We start from the raw sequence: 18,340 nt of genomic DNA on the forward strand, positions 1-18,340 counted from the left end.
AGACTAGCCTGGCCAACATGGTGAAACCCCCTCTCTAATAAAAATACATAAATTAGGTAGATGTGGTGGCAGGCACCTGTAGTCCCAGCTACTCAGGAGGCTGAGGCAGGAGAATCACTTCAACCTGGGAGGCGGAGGTTGCAGTTAGCCAAGATCACACCACCACACTCCAGACTGGGTGACAGAGCGAGACTCTGTCTCAGAAAAAAAAAAAAAAAAAAAAAAATCACTTTAGTTAATCTTATTATATCATCTTAAAAAATATACAGCAACTGGCCAGGCACGGTGCCTGTAATCCCAGCACTTTGGGAAGCTGAAGTGGGTGGATCACTTAAGGCCAGGAGTTTGAGACCAGCCTGGGCAACAGGGTGAAACCCCATCTCTACTAAAAATACAAAAATTACCAAGGCATGGTGGCACATGCCTGTAGTCCCAGCAAGACTCAATCTCAAAAACTAAATAAATAATAGCAACTATCTCATGCTACTTCATAATTTGGCGACATCCTTCTCATTAGGCTGTAGATTCCAATTATGTTTTGTGCTATTTTAAAATATTTCATTTTATTTTTTAGAGATGGAGTCTCACTCTGTTGCCCAGACTGGAGTGCAGTGGCACAATCATAGCTCACTGCAGCCTCAACCTCCTGGGCTCATGTGATTCTCCTGTCTTGGCCTCCGGAGTAGCTGGGACTACAGACATATGCCACTGCACCTAGCTCCTATTTTGTGCTATTTTGCGATCACCTACCATGCCTGGTATTCATTCAGTTGCTCACTCATTCATTCATTCCACAAAACTGTGAGCACAGGACATGTCCTCAGGAATGAAATGATCCATGCCCATCACCCTGCCCTCACCCTATGCCCATAGGTGCTAACTGAGGGTGCATCCAATAAATGAATGAGTTAACAGCGGGGTCCTGGTACCTGTGACTCAGTTACTCCCTTCCTGGAGCCTGCTGGACTATGAATATGCCTGTGTTTACAGCATCAGTGCCCAGAGGAGATCATAAACATGGTTTTGTCCCCAGCCTCACAGCTTCTCCCAGGTATGACAGCAGGATCAATTCAGGGATTACAGGTGGTTTTTTTTTTTTGAAACTGAGTCTGACTTGTTCTGTCGCCCACGCTGGAGTACAGTGCCATGATCTTGGCCAATTGTAACCTCCACCTCCTGGGTTCAAGCAATTCTCCTGCCTCAGCCTCCTGAGTAGCTGAGATTACAGGCACGCACCAGTATGCCCAGCTAATCTTTGTATTTTTGGTAGAAACAGGGTTTCACCATGTTGGCCAGGCTGGTCTTGAACTATGATCTGCCCACCTCGGCCTCCCAAAGTGCTGGGATTACAGGCATGAGCCACTGGCCGGCCAATTCAGCACCTCTTTCCCGAAGAGTGTGCTGGAAAGGAAACACACTTGTCAATGTGCCTACACTGTGCCAGCAAGGTGCCTTGAGCAACACTCACGGCTACCCTTGGGAGTGGCTCTTCCGATGCTCATGCTACAAATAAAAAAACTGAGGCTCAGGGCCACTAAATAATGGAGCTGGGATTGAAAAGCAGGTCTTCGCTTGCTAGAGCTTCACTTTCTGGGATGCTCTGCAGACTTGTGTCGATGAATTAGCTTGCAGCTTTGGGCAAATTCTCTAACCCAAGCCTCAGTTTCCTTCCTTGCAAAAGGAGGAGTCATGTGGCCATTCTCAAATGTTTTCCGAGCCTCTACTATGCACGCAGCAGGGGACTTCAGAGCGGAGCCAGTAAAAACCAGCTTCTGCTCAGCAGAGCACTTGCTCTAAAGGGACTGGCTGAGAAAATACAAACTTAGAACCCAGTGTGGACTGGGCATGGCGGCTCACGCCTGTAATCCCAGGACTTTGGGAAACTGAGGCGGGAGGAGTTTGAGAACAGCCTGGTCAATATGGTGAAATCCGTTTCTACTAAAAATACAAAAATCAGCCAGGCGCAGTGGTGGGCACCTGTAATCCCAGCTACTTGGGAGGCTGAGGCAGGAGAGGACAATTGCTTGAACCCAGGAGGCGGAGGTTGCAGTGAGCTGAGATGACACCACTACACTCCTGCCTGGGTAACAGAACAAGACGATCTTGGGTACTATGGGGAAGAACTTAGCGTGATCCCAGGCACATACTAAGTTCAAATCAGCACCAGCCACTACTTTTTAGCCCGCAGAGTCTAACAGGTGGGGTTGGGGTTTAGACACACACTATCTGGGCACCTCCCTGTGCCAGGCATGTTGAGATGTCCTGAGATACCAAAGAACCCTGCAGGGATTCTGTGTGAACTCACGTCTGCATCGCCAGTGCCTGGAGCACTGCCTGGTGCCTTGAGGGTACCCAGGAACTGTTTGCTGAATGAATGTGCAATGGACTGGTACATTCCAGCTAGCATGGCGTGGGCAGTGAGGCTGGCTGGGGAGGTAGGCACCAGCTCAGCTTCCCAGCATCTGGGCAGAGGGGAAGGCTTTGCTGAACATTTCAGCAAGGCTTATGAATGATGAAAAGGGTTTCATAGGCAGAGCTGGAGTGGAGACGGCAAGTATTCCAGGCAGCGGGAACAGCATGTGCAAAGGCGTGGAGTCATGCCTTCTATCTAGAAAATGGAGGGATTCAAGGGCCTGAGCCTGAGCGCAAGAGCATAGCAGTGGGCGGTGCATGGACAGATGGGCTAGGAGCTTGCTATGGTGACAGGATGCTGTCGTAGGCACTAGGGAGCCATCAAAGATTCTTTTTGTTTGTTTGTTTTTGAGACACGGTCTTGCTCTATCACCCAGGCTGGAGTGCAATGGCACAATCTCAGCTCACTGCTACCTCTGCCTCCCGGGTTCAAGCGATTCTCCTGCCTCAGCCTCCTGAGTATCTGGGGTTACAGGCACCCGCCACCATGCCCGGCTAATTTTCGTATTTTTAATAGAGACGGGGTTTCACCATGTTGGCCAGCCTGGTCTCGAACTCCCGACCTCAGATGATCTACCCGCCTCAGCCTCTCAAAGTGCTGGGATTACAGGTGTGAGACACTGCACCCTGCCCCATCCAAGGTTCTTAGAGCAAGAGAGATACATGCTCAGCACCACAGTCCACTTATTCTTCTAAGGGCCACGGAAGACCCAAGGAACAGGCCACTTAGGACATATGCGAAGGAGGTGCCTTCCCCCAGCCCCCTCCCCGGAAGTGTCCCCATCTCAGCCCTCAGTTCCCCAAAAGCCAACTCACAGCATGGGTGGCACAGTTGGCTGCGTGTTCATACTCTGTGGGCTGGTACCTCTTGTGGGCAGGGACTCGGTGGTTCATGAACCTGGAAGGAGAGGGAGAATTCCAGGAAACTCCGCTGGGGAAGAGACGCCATCCGAATTCCCTGGAGGCCTGAAGACTTCACCCCCTGCTGGTAGGAAAGAACAGTACGCCCTTCTCCCTTTCCCATCTCCCCGCTCTCTCCCCTCTTCCCTATCCCTCCCTCCCTCCCTCTTTCCAATCATTAAATGGTTTTGAACTGTCCAATATTTTGGGCCTAATCCCCAAATGTGGTGTTTGTTACATTCTCTTCCTTTTTTTTTTTTTTTTTTTTTTTTTGACACAGGTTCTCACTCTGTCACTCAGGCTGGAGTTCAGGCTGGAGTGCAGTGGCGCAATCATGGCTCACTGTTGCCTCCACCTCCTAGGCTAAAGCCATCCTCCCGCCTCAGCTTCCTGAGATGCTGGGACTACAGGCACAATCTACCAGGCATGACCTACCATGTCCTGCTAAATCTGTTTGGGATTGAGTCTCACTTTGTCACCTGGCTGGAGTGCAGTGGTACGATCTCGGCTCACCACAACCTCTGCCTCCTGGATTCAAACAATTCTCCTGCTTCAGCCTCCTGAGTAGCTGGGCCTACAGGCACACACAACCACGCCCAGCTAATTTTTGTATTTTTGATAAAGACGGGGTTTCACCACGTTGGCCAGGATGGTCTCAATCTCTTGATCTGTGATCTGCCCACTTCAGCCTCCCAGATTGCTGGGATTACAGGCGTGAGCCACCACTCCCAGCTTCATTTCCTGTTTTTTATTTTCTCTAAATATAACTTACATACACTATAGCTCTGCAAAGGGGCAGCTTGAAAGATTTTTACAGATGCGTAGACCCACAGAGTCACCATCCAGGAAGAGCTACAGCTCACTTCTCACCCCCAAGAAAGTGCCCAGTGCCCCCTCCCATGGGTCCCTTTTCCCCAGGGAAACCACTTCGGCCATTGTCATCTCAGATTCGTTTCCCCTGTTCCTGCACTTGCTCAGTGAACTCATACGGAACCCATCACCATGCCCAGCTAATTTTTGTGTTTTTAGTAGAGATGAGGTTTCGCCTTGGCACTTTAAGAAGCCAGGGCGGGTGGATCACTTTAGGTCAGGAGTTCAAGACCAACCTGGCCAACACAGCAAAACTTCATCTTACTAAAAATACAAAAGTTAGCTGGGCATGGTGGTGTACACCTGAGCATGGTTTCTTTTGCTTAACATGATTTTTGTGAGATTCATCGACTTTCTGGCATACAGCAATGGGTAATTTTCATGGCCGTATCGTATTCTGCTGGGTGAACACACCATGAGTGATTTCCCCAATCCACTGCAGGTGGACACTCCTGTTTGGGGATATCATGGATAACTCGGCCCATGAACATTTTTTGCACATTTTTTGTTGAACACATGCGATTATTTTCTGCTGGGCTCAGGTGAAATTGCTAAATGACTTTATGTTAAAAATAAATGTTCCTGGCCAGGTGTGGTGGCTCACACCTGTAATCCCAGCACTTTGGGAGGCTGAGGAAGGTGGATCACCTAAGGTCAGGAGTTTGAGACCAACCTGACCAATACAGTGAAACCCTGTCTCTATTAAAAATACAAAAATTAGCCAGGCATGGTGGTGTGTGCCTGAAATCCCAGCTACTTGGGAGGCTGAGAAAGGAGAATAGCTTGAACCCAGGAGGCGGAGGTTGCAGTGAGCCAAGATTGAGCCACTGCACTCCAGCCTGCGTGACAGAGAGAGACTCCATCTGAAAAAACAAAAAATTTAAAAAATAAAATAAACAGGCCGGGCGCGGTGGCTCACGCCTGTAATCCCAGCACTTTGGGAGGCCAAGGCAGGTGGATCACAAGGTCAAGAGATCGAGACCATCCTGGTCAACATAGTGAAACCCCGTCTCTACTAAAAATACAAAAAATCAGCTGGGCATGGTGGTACGTGCCTGTAACCCCAGCTACTCAGGAGGCTGAGGCAGGAGAATTGCCTGAACCCAGGAGGCAGAGGTTGTGGTGAGCTGAGATCGCTCCATTGCACTCCAGCCTGGGTAACAAGAGTGAAACTCTGTCTCAAAAATAAAATAAAATAAAATAAAATAAACATTCCTTGCTAGGTGCAGTGACTCACGCCTGTAACCCCAGCACTTTAAGAGGCCAAGGTGTGTGGATCACTTCAGGCCAAGAGTTCGAGACCAGCTGGCCAACATGGCAAAACCTCATCTCTACTAAAAACATAAAAATTAGCTGGGTGTGGTGGCCCACACCTGTAATCCTAGATACTTGGGATGCTGAGGCAGGAGAATCACTTGAATTCGGGAGTTGGAGGTTGCAGTGAGCCAAGATCATGCCATCGCACTCTAGCCTGGGCAACAGAGTGAGACTCCACCTCAAAAAAAAAAAGGCCGGGCATGGTGGCACGAGCGGGCGGATCACCTAAGGTCAGAAGTTTGAGACCAGCCTGGCTAACGTGGTAAAACCCTATTTCTACTAAAAATATAAAAAATTAGCTGGACATGGTGGCACATGCCTATAATCCCAGCTACTCGAGAAGCTGAGGCAGGAGAACTGCTTGACCCCAGGAAGCCGAGGTTGCAGTGAGCCAAGATCACACCATTGCACTCCAGTTTGGCAACAAGAGCAAAACTCCATCTCCAAAAAAAAATTTAAAAAACAGCCAGCAGTGGTGGCACCGGCCCGTAATCCCAGCTACTTGGGAGGCTGAGGTAGGAGAATCGCTTGAGCCTGGAGGTGGAAGTTGCAATGAGCTGAGGTCATGCCACTGCACTCTAGCCTGAGTGACAGAGTGAGACTCATTCTCAAACACACACAAAAAAAATCCTGATGTTTTGGTGTCTTTTTAGAATCTTCAAAACATCATCACCTGTGTTTAAGCCTCACGGGAGCACCATGTGAAGCTATTACCCATTTTATAGATGGAGAAGTTACAGGGCAGGGAGGTGAAGGAAACAGATCACTGGGTGGGATGGGACTCAACTCAGCCCTGGCTGATTCTAACCTCTGGTCCTGCCTTGACGTGACTCTGTGCTGGGGGACTTAGGTCAGGCTGGGCAGACAGACAAGGGTTGGCTGGGAAGGGAAGAGACATCCAAGAGCTGGGGGTAAGGTCTGCACACACCTGGCTGTCAGACCAGCAGCCGGGACCACAGCAGCGTGCATGTCTTCGGCCCACACAGGCTCAGAATCAGGTGAGTGGACAGCTCACCTGGACAGTGCCAAGCAGCAGCCACCCAAGGGGGTTCAACTCCGCTGAACACACCAAAAACTGTCCCCCCGAGGTCCAATGATTACTTTGTAGACTGCCCCCCAAACAAATGAGTGTATGGTTCAGAACAAATTGCTCCATGAAGTATGGATGAGTCACTAAGTATTTATTGGGCACTTCCTGTATGCTGATGTCATACCAGTAGTTCATGGAGCATTTATTAAGCACCTCCTGTGTGCTGGCTCCATGCTAGTAAAGACTCTGGAACATTCACTGGGCACATTTTGTGTGTGACTCCATGCTAAACACAGCTCATGGAACATTTGTTAAGCACCTCCTGCATGCTGGATCCAGGTTAAGTACAGTTATGGAGCACTCATTGAGCACCTTCTGTATGCTGCCCTCATGCTAAGTACGGCTCATGGAGTACTTGTTAAGCACCTTGTGTGCTGGCTCCATGCTAAGCATAGCTCATGAAGCATTTACTAAGCACCTTTTGTGTGCTGGCTCCATGCTAAGTACAGTTTATGGGGCATTTATTAAGCACCTTCTGTGTGCTGCCTCCATGCTAGTATGGACTCTGGGGCATTCATTGAGCACCTTCTGCATGCTGGCTCTATGGTAGCACAGTTCAGGGAGCATTTATGGAGCACATCGTGTATGCTGGCTTCATGTATGCTGGTGTGGGCAGGGCAGTAGTGAAGGCTGGGCAGGGTGGTCTGCCAGGCACGGACACTGTGGCTTGCCCTGGGATACTTGGTGCCTGGGTGACTCCAGGGGTCCAATGGTTCAGGTGACTGTGCTCTGCCTGCATCCAGCTGGGATTCCATGGTCACGTGATTCCACAGTCAGTCAAGTGACTTCAACACCAGGGTCACGCCAAGCCCATTCGACAGGTGAGAAAACTAAGACCGCCGGGGCCAGGCTTCTGAACCAAGCCAAAGAGACACCAGCGCCCCATCTCCCACGGCCTAAGCAGCAAGAGAAAATGGAGGACTCACCCTGGAGACTCCACTGAAGCCTCCCCAGGAACCCAGAACGTGCCATCCATCCACCCACCTTCCTCGAGGTGGGCCAGGAAGCTACCTGTAGCCAAGACTAGCTAATTATTATTATTATTTGAGATAGAGTCTTTTTCCCCCCTTTTTTTTGGAGACACAATCTTGCTCTGTCACCTAGGCTCCAATGCAACGCTGCTGTCTTGGCTCACTGCAACGTCTGTCTTCCAGGTTCAAGCGATTCTCCTTCGTCAGCCTCCCAAGTACCTGGGACTACAGGTGTGTGCCACCAAACCCAGCTAATTTTTGTATTTTTAGTAGAGACGGGGTTTCACCATGTTGGCCAGGCTGGTCTCGAACTCCTGATCTCATGATCTGCCTGCCTCAGCCTCCCAAAGTGCTGGGATTACAGGCATGAGCCACCATGCCTGGCCAAGACTGGCTCATTAAATAGTAAGTAATAACAACAAAAATAGTGATATGGTTCAACCATGTCCTCCCAACACTCACACATCGAAGCCCTAACTCCCGGCACTCAGAAGGAGACCTCATTTGGGAATAGGATTGGAGCAGATGTCATTGGTTAGGATGAGGCCAGATTGCAGTAGATGGGGCCCCATCCAAGGTGACTAGGGTTCCCTAAGAAGACAAGTCAGGCCGGGCATGGTGGCTCATGCTTACAATCCCAGCACTTCGGGAGGCCAAGGCGGGTGGATCACCTGAGGTCAGGAGTTCAAGACCAGCCTGACCAACAAGGTAAAACCCCATCTCTACTAAAAAAAAAATACAAAAATTAGCCAGGTGTGGTGGTGGGTGCCCATAATCCCAGCTACTCCAGAGGCTGAGGCATGAGAATCGCTTGAACCTGGGAGGCAGAGATTGTGGTGAGCTGAGATCGAGCTGCTGCACTCCAGCCTGGGCAACAAGACTCCATTTAAAAAAAAAAAAAAAGATGAGAGAGACACAGAGGACAATGGCAAATGGAGACAGAGACACACAGGGGGAGGATGACCACGTGATGGTACAGGCAGAGGTTGTGGCAATGCATCCACCAGCCAGTGGCACCCAGGACTGCTGGCGGCCACCAAAAGCCACGAGAGAGCCTGGGCCTCAGAGCCTGCAGGAGAGCCAGCCCGGCTCGCACCTTGGGTTTAGCCTTCTGGCCTCCAGAACTGTGAGAGAATAAATAGCTTCTGTTGTAAACCAGCTGGTGTGTGGTCATCTGTGATTGCAGCGCTTGGACGCGAACACAGGTACATGTGGTGCTTATTTTGTTCTTTATTTTTATTTCTTTTTAATTTGAGAGAGTCTTGCTCTGTCTCCCAGGCTGGAATGCAGTGGTACAATATCATCTCACTGCAACCTCCACCTCCCGGATTCAAGCGATTCTCCTGTGTTGGCCTCCTGAGTAGCTGGGATTACAGGTGCACACACCACCACGCCTGGCTAATTTCTGTATTTTTAGTAGAGATGGGGTTTCACCATGTTGGCCAGGCTGGTCTCAAACTCCTGACCTCAAGTGATCCGCCTGCCTCGACCTCCTAAAGTGTTGGGATTACTGGTGCAAGCCACCACACCCGGCCTTTGTTGTTGGTGGTGTTTTTGTTTGTTTTGTTTTGTTTGTTTTGTTTTTTGGTGGGGTTTTTTGGAGAAACATTCTTGCTCTGTGGTCCAGGCTGGGGTGCCATAGCACCGTCATAGCTCACTGCAGCCCCGACTTCCTGGGCTCAAGCGATCCTCCCACCTCGGCCTCCTGAGTAGCTCAGATTACAGGCACGGATCAGCACCCCCGGCTAATTTATTTTTATTTTTATTTTTGTAGAGGCAAGGTCTCACTATGTTGTCCAGGCCGGTCTCAAACTCCTGACCTCAGTTAATCCTCCCACCTCAGCCTCTACAGGAATGAGCCACCATGCCTGGCCTCCTTTCCTTTTTCTTTTGAAATAGGGGCTCACTTTGTCACCCAGGCTGGAGTGCAGTGGTGTGATCACAGCTCACTGCAAGCTTGAACTCCTGGGCTCAAGGGATCCTCCCTCCTCAGGTGCACTCCACCATGCCCAGCTAATATTTTCTAATTTTTGTAGAGTTAGGGTCTCACTATGTTGCTCAGGCTGGTCTCAAACTCCTGGGCTCAAGCAATCCTCCTGCCTCAGCCTCCTGAGTAGCTGGGAATACAGATGCATGCCACAACTCCCAGCTAATTTTTAAATTTTTTTGTGAAGACTGGGTCTTGCTATGTTGCCCAGGCTGGTCTCAAACTCCTGACCTCAAGTGATCCTCCTTTCTTGGCCCCTCAAAGTGCTGGGATTACAGGAATGAGCCACCGCACTCAGCCTCACAGGATTCATTTAGAGAGATTCCGCCCAAAAGCCCTCCAGGAAGCCAGGCCAATCTACGCTTCCACTAACAGGGCAGGGTGTCCCGATACCAATTGTGAGGGTGCGGCTCGCCCCGTCTCCACAGTGGGAAACCCATTCTCCCCCTGAGGTCTCCCCCTCCACCTGCCACCAGGCACGGGCCTGCAGCCCTGACTCCCCTTACTCCTGTAACAAACACCAGCAAGCCACCAAGGGTGCCAGCCACACAGGTCCCAGAGTGATGTCACGGTTGCCGTGGCGACCTGGGGCGGGCAGTTATTTATTTATTTCTGCGTTCCACAAGACTCTCCTTGTCTCTCAGTCACTGTGGCCATTGAATGCTGGTGGAGAGGGGAGAGGGAGGCCCGGAGACAGGGCCGTGGGCAAACTACCAAGAAAGAGCGTTCCCACCACCCTGAAGACCCGAGCACTTTCCCTTTAACTCCTTGTGACCTCGTTTCTTTCCTCCATAAACTTCTAGTCGATGATTTTAAGAAAATCGTGAATTCATATTTTCATTTGTGTTTTAATTTATAAAAAGTAAAATTTCCTTTTTTTGCTATAGTTTTATGAGATTTGACAAATGTGGAGAGTCCTATAACTGCCACCACCATCGTCAAGATAAATAACAGATCCGGGCCGGACGCAGTGACTCACACTTGTAATCCTAGCACTTTGGGAGGCTGAGGCAGGCAGATTATGAGGTCAGGAGTTTGAGACCAGCCTGGCCAACACACTGAAACCCCATCTCTACTAAAAATACAAAATTGGCCGGGCGCGGTGGCTCAAGCCTGTAATCCCAGCACTTTGGGAGGCCGAGGCGGGTGGATCACGAGGTCGAGAGATCGAGACCAACCTGGTCAACAGGGTGAAACCCCGTCTCTACTAAAAATACAAAAAATTAGCTGGGCATGGTGGCGCGTGCCTGTAATCCCAGCTATTCAGGAGGCTGAGGCAGGAGAATTGCCTGAACCCAGGAGGCGGAGGTTGCGGTGAGCTGAGATCGCGCCATTGCACTCCAGCCTGGGTAACAAGAGCGAAACTCCGTCTCAAAAAAAAAAAAAAAATACAAAATTATCTGGGCGTGATGGTATGTGCCTGTAATCCCAGCTACTTGGGAGGCTGAGGCAGGAGAATCGCTTGAACCTGGAAGGCAGAGGTTGCAATGAGCCGCGATCATGCCACTGCACTCCAGCCTGGCAACAGAGCGAGACTCCATCTCAAAAAAAAAAAAACAGATTACCATCCCCCAGAATTCTCTCCTGCCCCCCTCTTTGCACCTGAAACCTCTGCCCAATGCCAGCCTGGCAGCCAAGGCCCTGCCCCCCATCCTATTTTTTGTTGTTGTTGTTGTTTTGAGATGAAGTCTTGAACTAACCCCCTGGGGTGGAGTGCAGTGGTGCGATCTCGGTTTACTGCAACCTCCGCCTCCCACGTTCAAGAGATTCTCCTGCCTCAGCCTCCCAAGTAGCTGGGATTACAGCCTCACGCCACCATGCCCAGCTAATTTTTGTATTTAGGTAGAGATGGAGTTTTGCCATGCTGGCCAGGCTGGTCTCGAACTCTGACCTCAGGTGATCCTGTCCCCTCGGCCTCCCAAAGTGCTGGGATTACAGGCATGAGCCACCGCGCCCAGCCCACAACGCTTTTTTTTCCCATCATCACACCCAACTAATTTTTGGGGGGTTTTTTTTGTTGTTGTTCTTGTTGTATTTTTAGTAGAGACAGGGTTTCGCCATGTTGCCCAGTCTGGTCTCAAACTGCTAGCCTCAAGCAATCTTCCTGCCTTTAATTCCCAAAGTGCTGAGATTACAGGTGTGAACCACTGTGCCTGGTCAGGATGCATTTTTAACAACTGAAATGCATAGATCAAATTGAGACTGTGTGAGAACAGAGCCAGCAGTCAGAGAGGCAGCCTTGACTGTGGGAAACTTCTCTTGAAAGAGCCGACGTTGCTAGCAGGCCGTCACTGGTTAAACTAAAGGAGAGAAGTGGGCTTTTCTTCCTCCTCCCAGGAGAACAGAATCCTCATTTTGTAGCCAACCCTTACTGCTTAGATGACCACACGGCCGTGGCTTTGTGGCGGACTCCTGAACTGAGCCAGGATCCAGAGCCAGACACTGGCAGGAGACGAGGAGAGAATGCTGAATTCTCACCCTGAGCTTGAGGCTGCACAGGCTTTGGGGCCAGGCACTGTTGGGCAGAAAATGCTTGCAAGGGCAGTTAGCTGCTGTGTGAGCTGGGGGAAATTACTTAACATCTCTGGGCTGCAGCTTCTGGGGATGTAAAAGGGAATAACATTACGTAGCCTACAGGTGTCATAAAGAATATGGTTTAAGGCCAGGCGAAGTGGTGGCTCACGCCTGTGATCCCAGCACTTTGAAAGGCTGAGGTGAGTGGATCACCTGTGGTCAAGAGTTCAAAACCAGCCTGGCCCATATAGTAAAACCCTGTCTCTACTAAAAATGCAAAAATTAGCAGGGCTTGGTGGCGCATGCCTGTAATTCCAGCTCCTCAGGAGGCTGAGGTAGGAGAATCACTTGAATCCAGGAGGCGGGGTTGCAGTGAGCTGAGATCAGGCCACCACGCTATAGCCTGGGTGACAGAGCAAGACTCTGTCTCAAAGAAAGAAAAAAAAAGTTAGCCATAAGCGGTGGTGCATGACTGTAGTCCCAGCTACTCAGGAGGGTGAAGTGGGAGGATCATGTGAGCCAGGAGGTCGAGGCTGCAGCGAGCTATGACTGCGCCACTGCACTCCAGCCTGGGCAACAGAGTGAGACCCTGCCTCAAAAAAACAATAATAATAAGGCTGGGGACGGTGACTCAACCCTGTAATCCCAACACTTGGGGAGGCTGAAGTGGGCTGATTACAAGGTCAGATCGAGACCATCCTGAATAACACGGTGAAATTTGGTCTCTACAAAAAATACAAAACTTAGCCAGCATGGTGGCAGGCATCTGTAGTCCCAGCTACTCAGGAGGTTAAGGCAGGAGAATTGCTTGAACCTGGGAGGCATAGGTTGCAGTGAGCCAAGATCATGCCACTGCACTCCAGCCTGGGCAACAGAGCAAAACTCTGACTCCAAAATAATAATAATAATAATAATAATAATAATAATAATAATACAAAAACTAGCCGGGCGTGGTGGCAGGCACCTGTAATCCAAGCTACCTAGGAGGCTAAGGCAGGAAAATCACTTGAACCCAGAAGGCAGTGGTTGCAGTGAGCTGAGATGGCACCATTGCCCTCCATCCTGGGGTACAAGAATGAAACTCTGTCTCAAAAACAAAGGGAAAAAAATGTTAAGTGTAACCACATACAACGCAAAGACGTTCATCAAAATCAAATGAAAAAAATCAAGTGATAAAATTATATCCACAACATGATTTAATTAGTATAAAACATACACACCCCAACATTTTAGGAACATAAATGTACAGAAATAGACTTGAAAGAAAATGGAGGGACTGGTGAGTTTGGGGGTGCTGGTCTCAGAGGACTTTGCCCCCCTCTCTTATATTTTAATTTTTAGGAGATAAAGGGTCTTTCATTTGACTTGTGTTATTTGAATCTTTATGAGATCGTATTCAAGTTTTACTCATGTAACTACAATAAAAGTGTTATTCTTATTTTCTTTTTTTTTTTTTTTTTTTTGAGATGGAGTCTCAATCTGTCACCCAGGCTGGAGTAGTGCAGTGGTGTGATCTCGGCTCCCTGCAACCTCCACCTCCTGGGATCAAACGATTCTCCTGCCTCAGCCTCCCGAGTAGCCCTGGGACTGCAGGCATGCACCACCACACCTGGCTAATTTTTGTATTTTTAATAGAGACCGGGTTTCGCCATGTTGGCCAGGATGGTCTCAATCACCTGACCTCGTGATCCACCTGCCTCAGCCTCCCAAAGTGCTGGGATTACAGGCGTGAGCCAAAATGCTCGCACTTTATTTCATTATTAATTCATTTTGTAGAGATGGGGTTTCAGTGTGTTGCCGAGTCTGGTTTTGAACTCCTGAGCTAAAGCAATCCTCCCACCTCGGCCTCCCAAAGAGCTGGGATTGCAGGCATGTGCCGTCACACCCAGCCTAAAAAAACGCTAAAATTCTACAGGAAATGTTTGCCATAGAATATTTTATTTTATTTTTTTATTTTTATTTTTACGTTTTTGAGGCAGTCTCAAGGTCGAGCACAGTGGCTCACACCTGTAATCCCAGCACTTTGGGAGGCCAAGGCAGGCGGATCATGAGTTCAAGAGTCGAGACCATCCTGGCCAACATGATGAAACCCCATCTCTACTAAAATACAAAAAAACCCCACAAAAACCAAAACATTAGCCAGTCGTGGTGCCAAGTGCCTGTAGTCCCAGCTACTCGGCAGGCTGAGGCAGGGGAATCGCTTGAACCCAGGAGGCAGAGGTTGCCGTGAGCCAAGATCACACCTCTGCACTCCAGCTTGGCAACAAATCGAGACTCTGTCTCAAAAAAAAAAAAAAAAAAAAAATCGAGACAGAGTCTCCCTCTGTCACCCAGGCTGGAGTGCAATCGCAGCTCACTACAACCTCTGCCTCCCAGGTTCAAGCAATTCTCCTGCCTCAGCCTCCCAAGCAGCTGGGATTACAGGTGCTTGCCACCACACCCGGCTAATTTTTTGTATTTTCAGTAGAGACAGGATTTCACCATGTGGGTCAGACTGGTGTCGAACTCCTGACCTCAGGTGATCCGCCCACCTTGGCCTCCCAAAGTGCTGGGACTACAGGTATGAGTCACCACGCCTGGCCTCAAGCAGTCTTTAAAGGGTGTCTTGGTCCATCTTCTGCTGGAATACCTGAGACTGGGTAATTTATAAAGAAATTATTATAGGCAGGACGTGGTGGCTCACGCCTGTAATCCCAGCACTCTGGAAGGCTGAGGCAGGTGGATCACCTGAGGTCAGGGGTTCAAGACCAGCCTGGCCAACATGGTGAAACCCTGTCACTACTAAAAATACAAAAATTAGCCAGACACGATAGCGGACACCTGTAATCCCAGCTACTCAGGAAGCTGAGGCAGGAGAATCACTTGAATCCAGGAGGTGGATGTTGCAGTGAGATGAGATCACGCTACTGTGCTCCAGCCTGAGCAACACGGCAAGACTCTGTCTCGAAGGAAAAAAAAAATAAATTATTATAAATTATACATTATTTTTTGCTGTTTTGGTTTTTTAAGAGATGGGTTCTCGCTGTCATTCACACTGAAATGTACCGGCACAATCATAGCTCGTTGCAGCCTCCAACTCCTGGGTTCAAGCCATGTTCCTGCCTCAGCCTCCCAAGTGACTGGGACTATAGGCATGCATCACCACGCCCAGCTAACTTTTTAATTTTTTGTAGAGACACGGTCTCGCCATGTTGCCTAGTCTGGTCTCGAACTCCTGGGCTCAAGTGATTCTCCCACCTCAGCCTCCTGAGTAGCTAGGACTACCGGGGAGCACCACTACATCCAGCTAATTTTTTAACATTTTTTTGTAGAGATTGAGTCTCGCTATTGTTGCCCAGGCTGTTCTCAAACTCCTGGCCGCAAACAATCCTCCCCCTTCCAAAGCACTGAGATTACAGGCATGAGCCGAATCACCTGGTCCTAAGAAAACAATTTAATTTCTTACAGTTCTGCAGGCCGGAAAGTCCAGGGTCTCGGGGCTGTATCTCTCGGGGCCCTTCTTGCTGCTGGGGACGCTGTAGAATCTTGAGGCAGTGTGGGGCATCTCTCGGTGAGACACCTGTAATTACTCACTGACGTCTCTCTCCTCTTCTAAAGCCATTAATGCCTCAACCTCACAGCCGCAGCTAATCCTAATCACCTCCCAAATACCACAGTCAGATTTCCCACCCTTTTCATACTGTTATAATGGGGATTACGTTTCAGAATGAGTTTTGGAAGAGACAGGCATTCGAAACACAGCAAGGGCAAGGCCAGGTTGTTGACTTGGAAAGACAGAAAGTATGAAAGAAAACAAAGCCGGCCAGGCACGGTGGCTCATGCCTGTAATCCCACCACTTTGGGAGGCTGAGGTTAGAGGATTACTAGGTCAAGAAATTAAGACCATCCTGACCAACATGGTGAAACCTTGTCTCTACAAAAAATACAAAAATTAGCCAGGCATGGTGGCATGCACCCTGTAGTCCCAGCTATTTGGGAGGCTGAGGCAGGAGAAGTATTTGAACCTGGGAGGCGGAGGTGGCATTGAGCACCACTGCACTCCAGCCTGGCAACAGGGAGGGACTCCGCCCCCACCTCACCTCCCAAAAAAAGCAAGCGAAGCCAACCTTGTTGCTGGCTGTAGCGGAGGAGAGACAGGCATGAGAAATGTTATTTTCTTTATATTTCTGTGTTACTCGACCAGCTACAATGTTCGTGTACTACGTCAGTGATCTTTTTAAAATCTAATCACATAAAAAATGTTTTAGATAAAGTCAAGTTTTGAAATCAACACTCAAGGCCAGATGACCTCAAACAAGCTGCATCAAAGTTGGGGAGGGGGGGCTGGGCATGACAGCTCACACTTGTATTCCCATCACTTTGGGAGGCCCAGGCCAGCGAATCACCTGAGGTCAGGAGTTCAAGACCATCCTGGCCAACATGGTGAAACCCTGTCTCTACTCAAAATACAAAAAATTAGCCTGGTGTGGTGGCAGACACCTGTAATCCCAGCTACTAGGGAGACTGAGGCAGGAGAATAAATTGAATTTAGGAGTTGAAGGTTGCAGTGAGCCAAGATCATGCCCCTGCACTCCAGCCTGGGTGACAGAGCAAGACTCCGTCTTAAAAATAAAAAAAAAGTTGAGGAGGGCAGGTGCTAGGTAAAAGGAATCTCAGAGGCTGGGCCTGGTGGCTCATGCCTGTAATCCCTGCACTTTAGGGAGGCTGAGGCAGTAGGACTGCTTGAAGCCAGGAGTTCAAGACCAGCCTGGGCAACATAGCAAGACCCTTTCTCTACAAAAAAAAATTTAAATTAGGCAGGTGTGGTGGTAACTGTGGTTAAGAGGCTGAGGTAGGAGGATGGCTTGAGCCCTGGAGTTTGAGGCTGCAGTGAGCTATGACCATGTCACTGCACTCCAGCCTAGAGGACAGAGAGAAACCCTGTCTTTTAAAAAAAATGTCCCAGAAACTACCCAATGCCCACCCATGGTAGAATTAGAATGCAAATATTCACACAATGGAACACTAGATAGTAATGTGAATGAATGAATTACAGCTTTCAACAGAAATAAGGACACACTGCAGATTGCAGACAAATGTCAAATGGCGGTGCACACACTTCCAATCTATTTCTTTCTTTCACTTTTTTTTAAGCTGGAATCTTACTCCGTCACCAGGCTGGAGTGCAGTGGTACAATCTCAGCTCACTGGAACCCCTGCCTCCCAGGTTCAAGCTGTTCTCCTGCCTCAGCCTCCTGAGTAGCTGGGTCTACAGGTACACAGAACCATACCAGCTAATTTTTTTGTATTTTTAGTAGAGAAGAGGTTTCGCCATGTTGGCCAGGCTGGCCTTGAACTCCTGACCTCAAGCAATCTGCTCGCCTCGGCCTCCCAAAGTGTTGGAATTACGGGCGTGAGCCACTGTGCCTGGCCTAATCTATTTCTATAAACTTCAAGAACATCCAGCGCAGGTCTGAAGACAAAAGCCAGGAGAGTGGCCGCCCTTGACGGTGGTGAGGAGGGACTTACAGGGTGTGAAGGGGTCCCCAGCTCCCAGCAAGTTGAGGATCTTGACATGGGTGCAGGGTCTGGCACACCTCAGCTCCCTCTGCTCCCTTCTTCAAAGTCTGGCAGGAGCCAGGCCCAGCCTCAGAGCTCGGTTTCTGCAATTCCTCGCTCTCTTTCTGGCCTGACCCAGCTGGGGTCTGCGGCCCCCAGAGAGAAGCCCGCCCCCTTTCATGAATGAGCCTGGGCACGGGAACAAGGCTGCAGCCACCCCTCCCAGGCTGGGCTGGTGCCTGTCGGTGGCGACCCTAAGTCCCTTGGACAAAACTAGAGAGACTTGCCCAGGCTCCTATACAAAGGGTGTTCTGTGCGTCTGTCCCACAGAGGCAAAGGACCACGCAGGACCAAGCCGGCCCCAGCCGTGCTAAGCGTCTCTCCCCATCTCCGCTTGGCCCTGGTTGCTTCTTTGTGTCCATTCATGAATTCAAGGCTCCTCCTGAAAGGCTGGTGGTATCTTGGCTCAGTCTTTGGGAAATAGTCCTTGGGCCGGTGCCACCAAGGAATGGTCATGAAATAAAATCCTGGAGCAGACAGTGATGGGAACAAGAAGGGGAAACTGAGCAAAGGGTGGAAGAGGCCCAGGCTTGCATCTCATGCCAGAATTGGGTGACTCTGGCGTGATCTGCAGGAGCCAGCACCCCTGGGCCAGGCCCAGGCAGGTGCACTGTGTGTGGCATCCCATGCGAATGGCCCCCTGGGCCTGGGGGTACTGACCCAACATATCTGAGACCAGCT

At 49.7% G+C, this 18,340-nt stretch overlaps 1 protein-coding gene across 1 annotated transcript in view; it reads right to left on the reverse strand.

Moving 5' to 3' along the window:
- Nucleotides 1–18,340, reverse strand: part of MMD2 (monocyte to macrophage differentiation associated 2) — a 46,689-nt gene that overhangs the window by 18,232 nt on the left and 10,117 nt on the right. The window contains exon 2 of the mRNA XM_039460365.2: nucleotides 3,229–3,310. Coding sequence (XP_039316299.2) covers nucleotides 3,229–3,310 — 82 coding nt within the window. The remainder of the gene's footprint in view (nucleotides 1–3,228; nucleotides 3,311–18,340) is intronic.

This window comes from Saimiri boliviensis, chromosome 20 (assembly GCF_048565385.1).
Source record: "Saimiri boliviensis isolate mSaiBol1 chromosome 20, mSaiBol1.pri, whole genome shotgun sequence".
Classification (NCBI taxonomy): Eukaryota; Metazoa; Chordata; class Mammalia; order Primates; family Cebidae; genus Saimiri; species Saimiri boliviensis.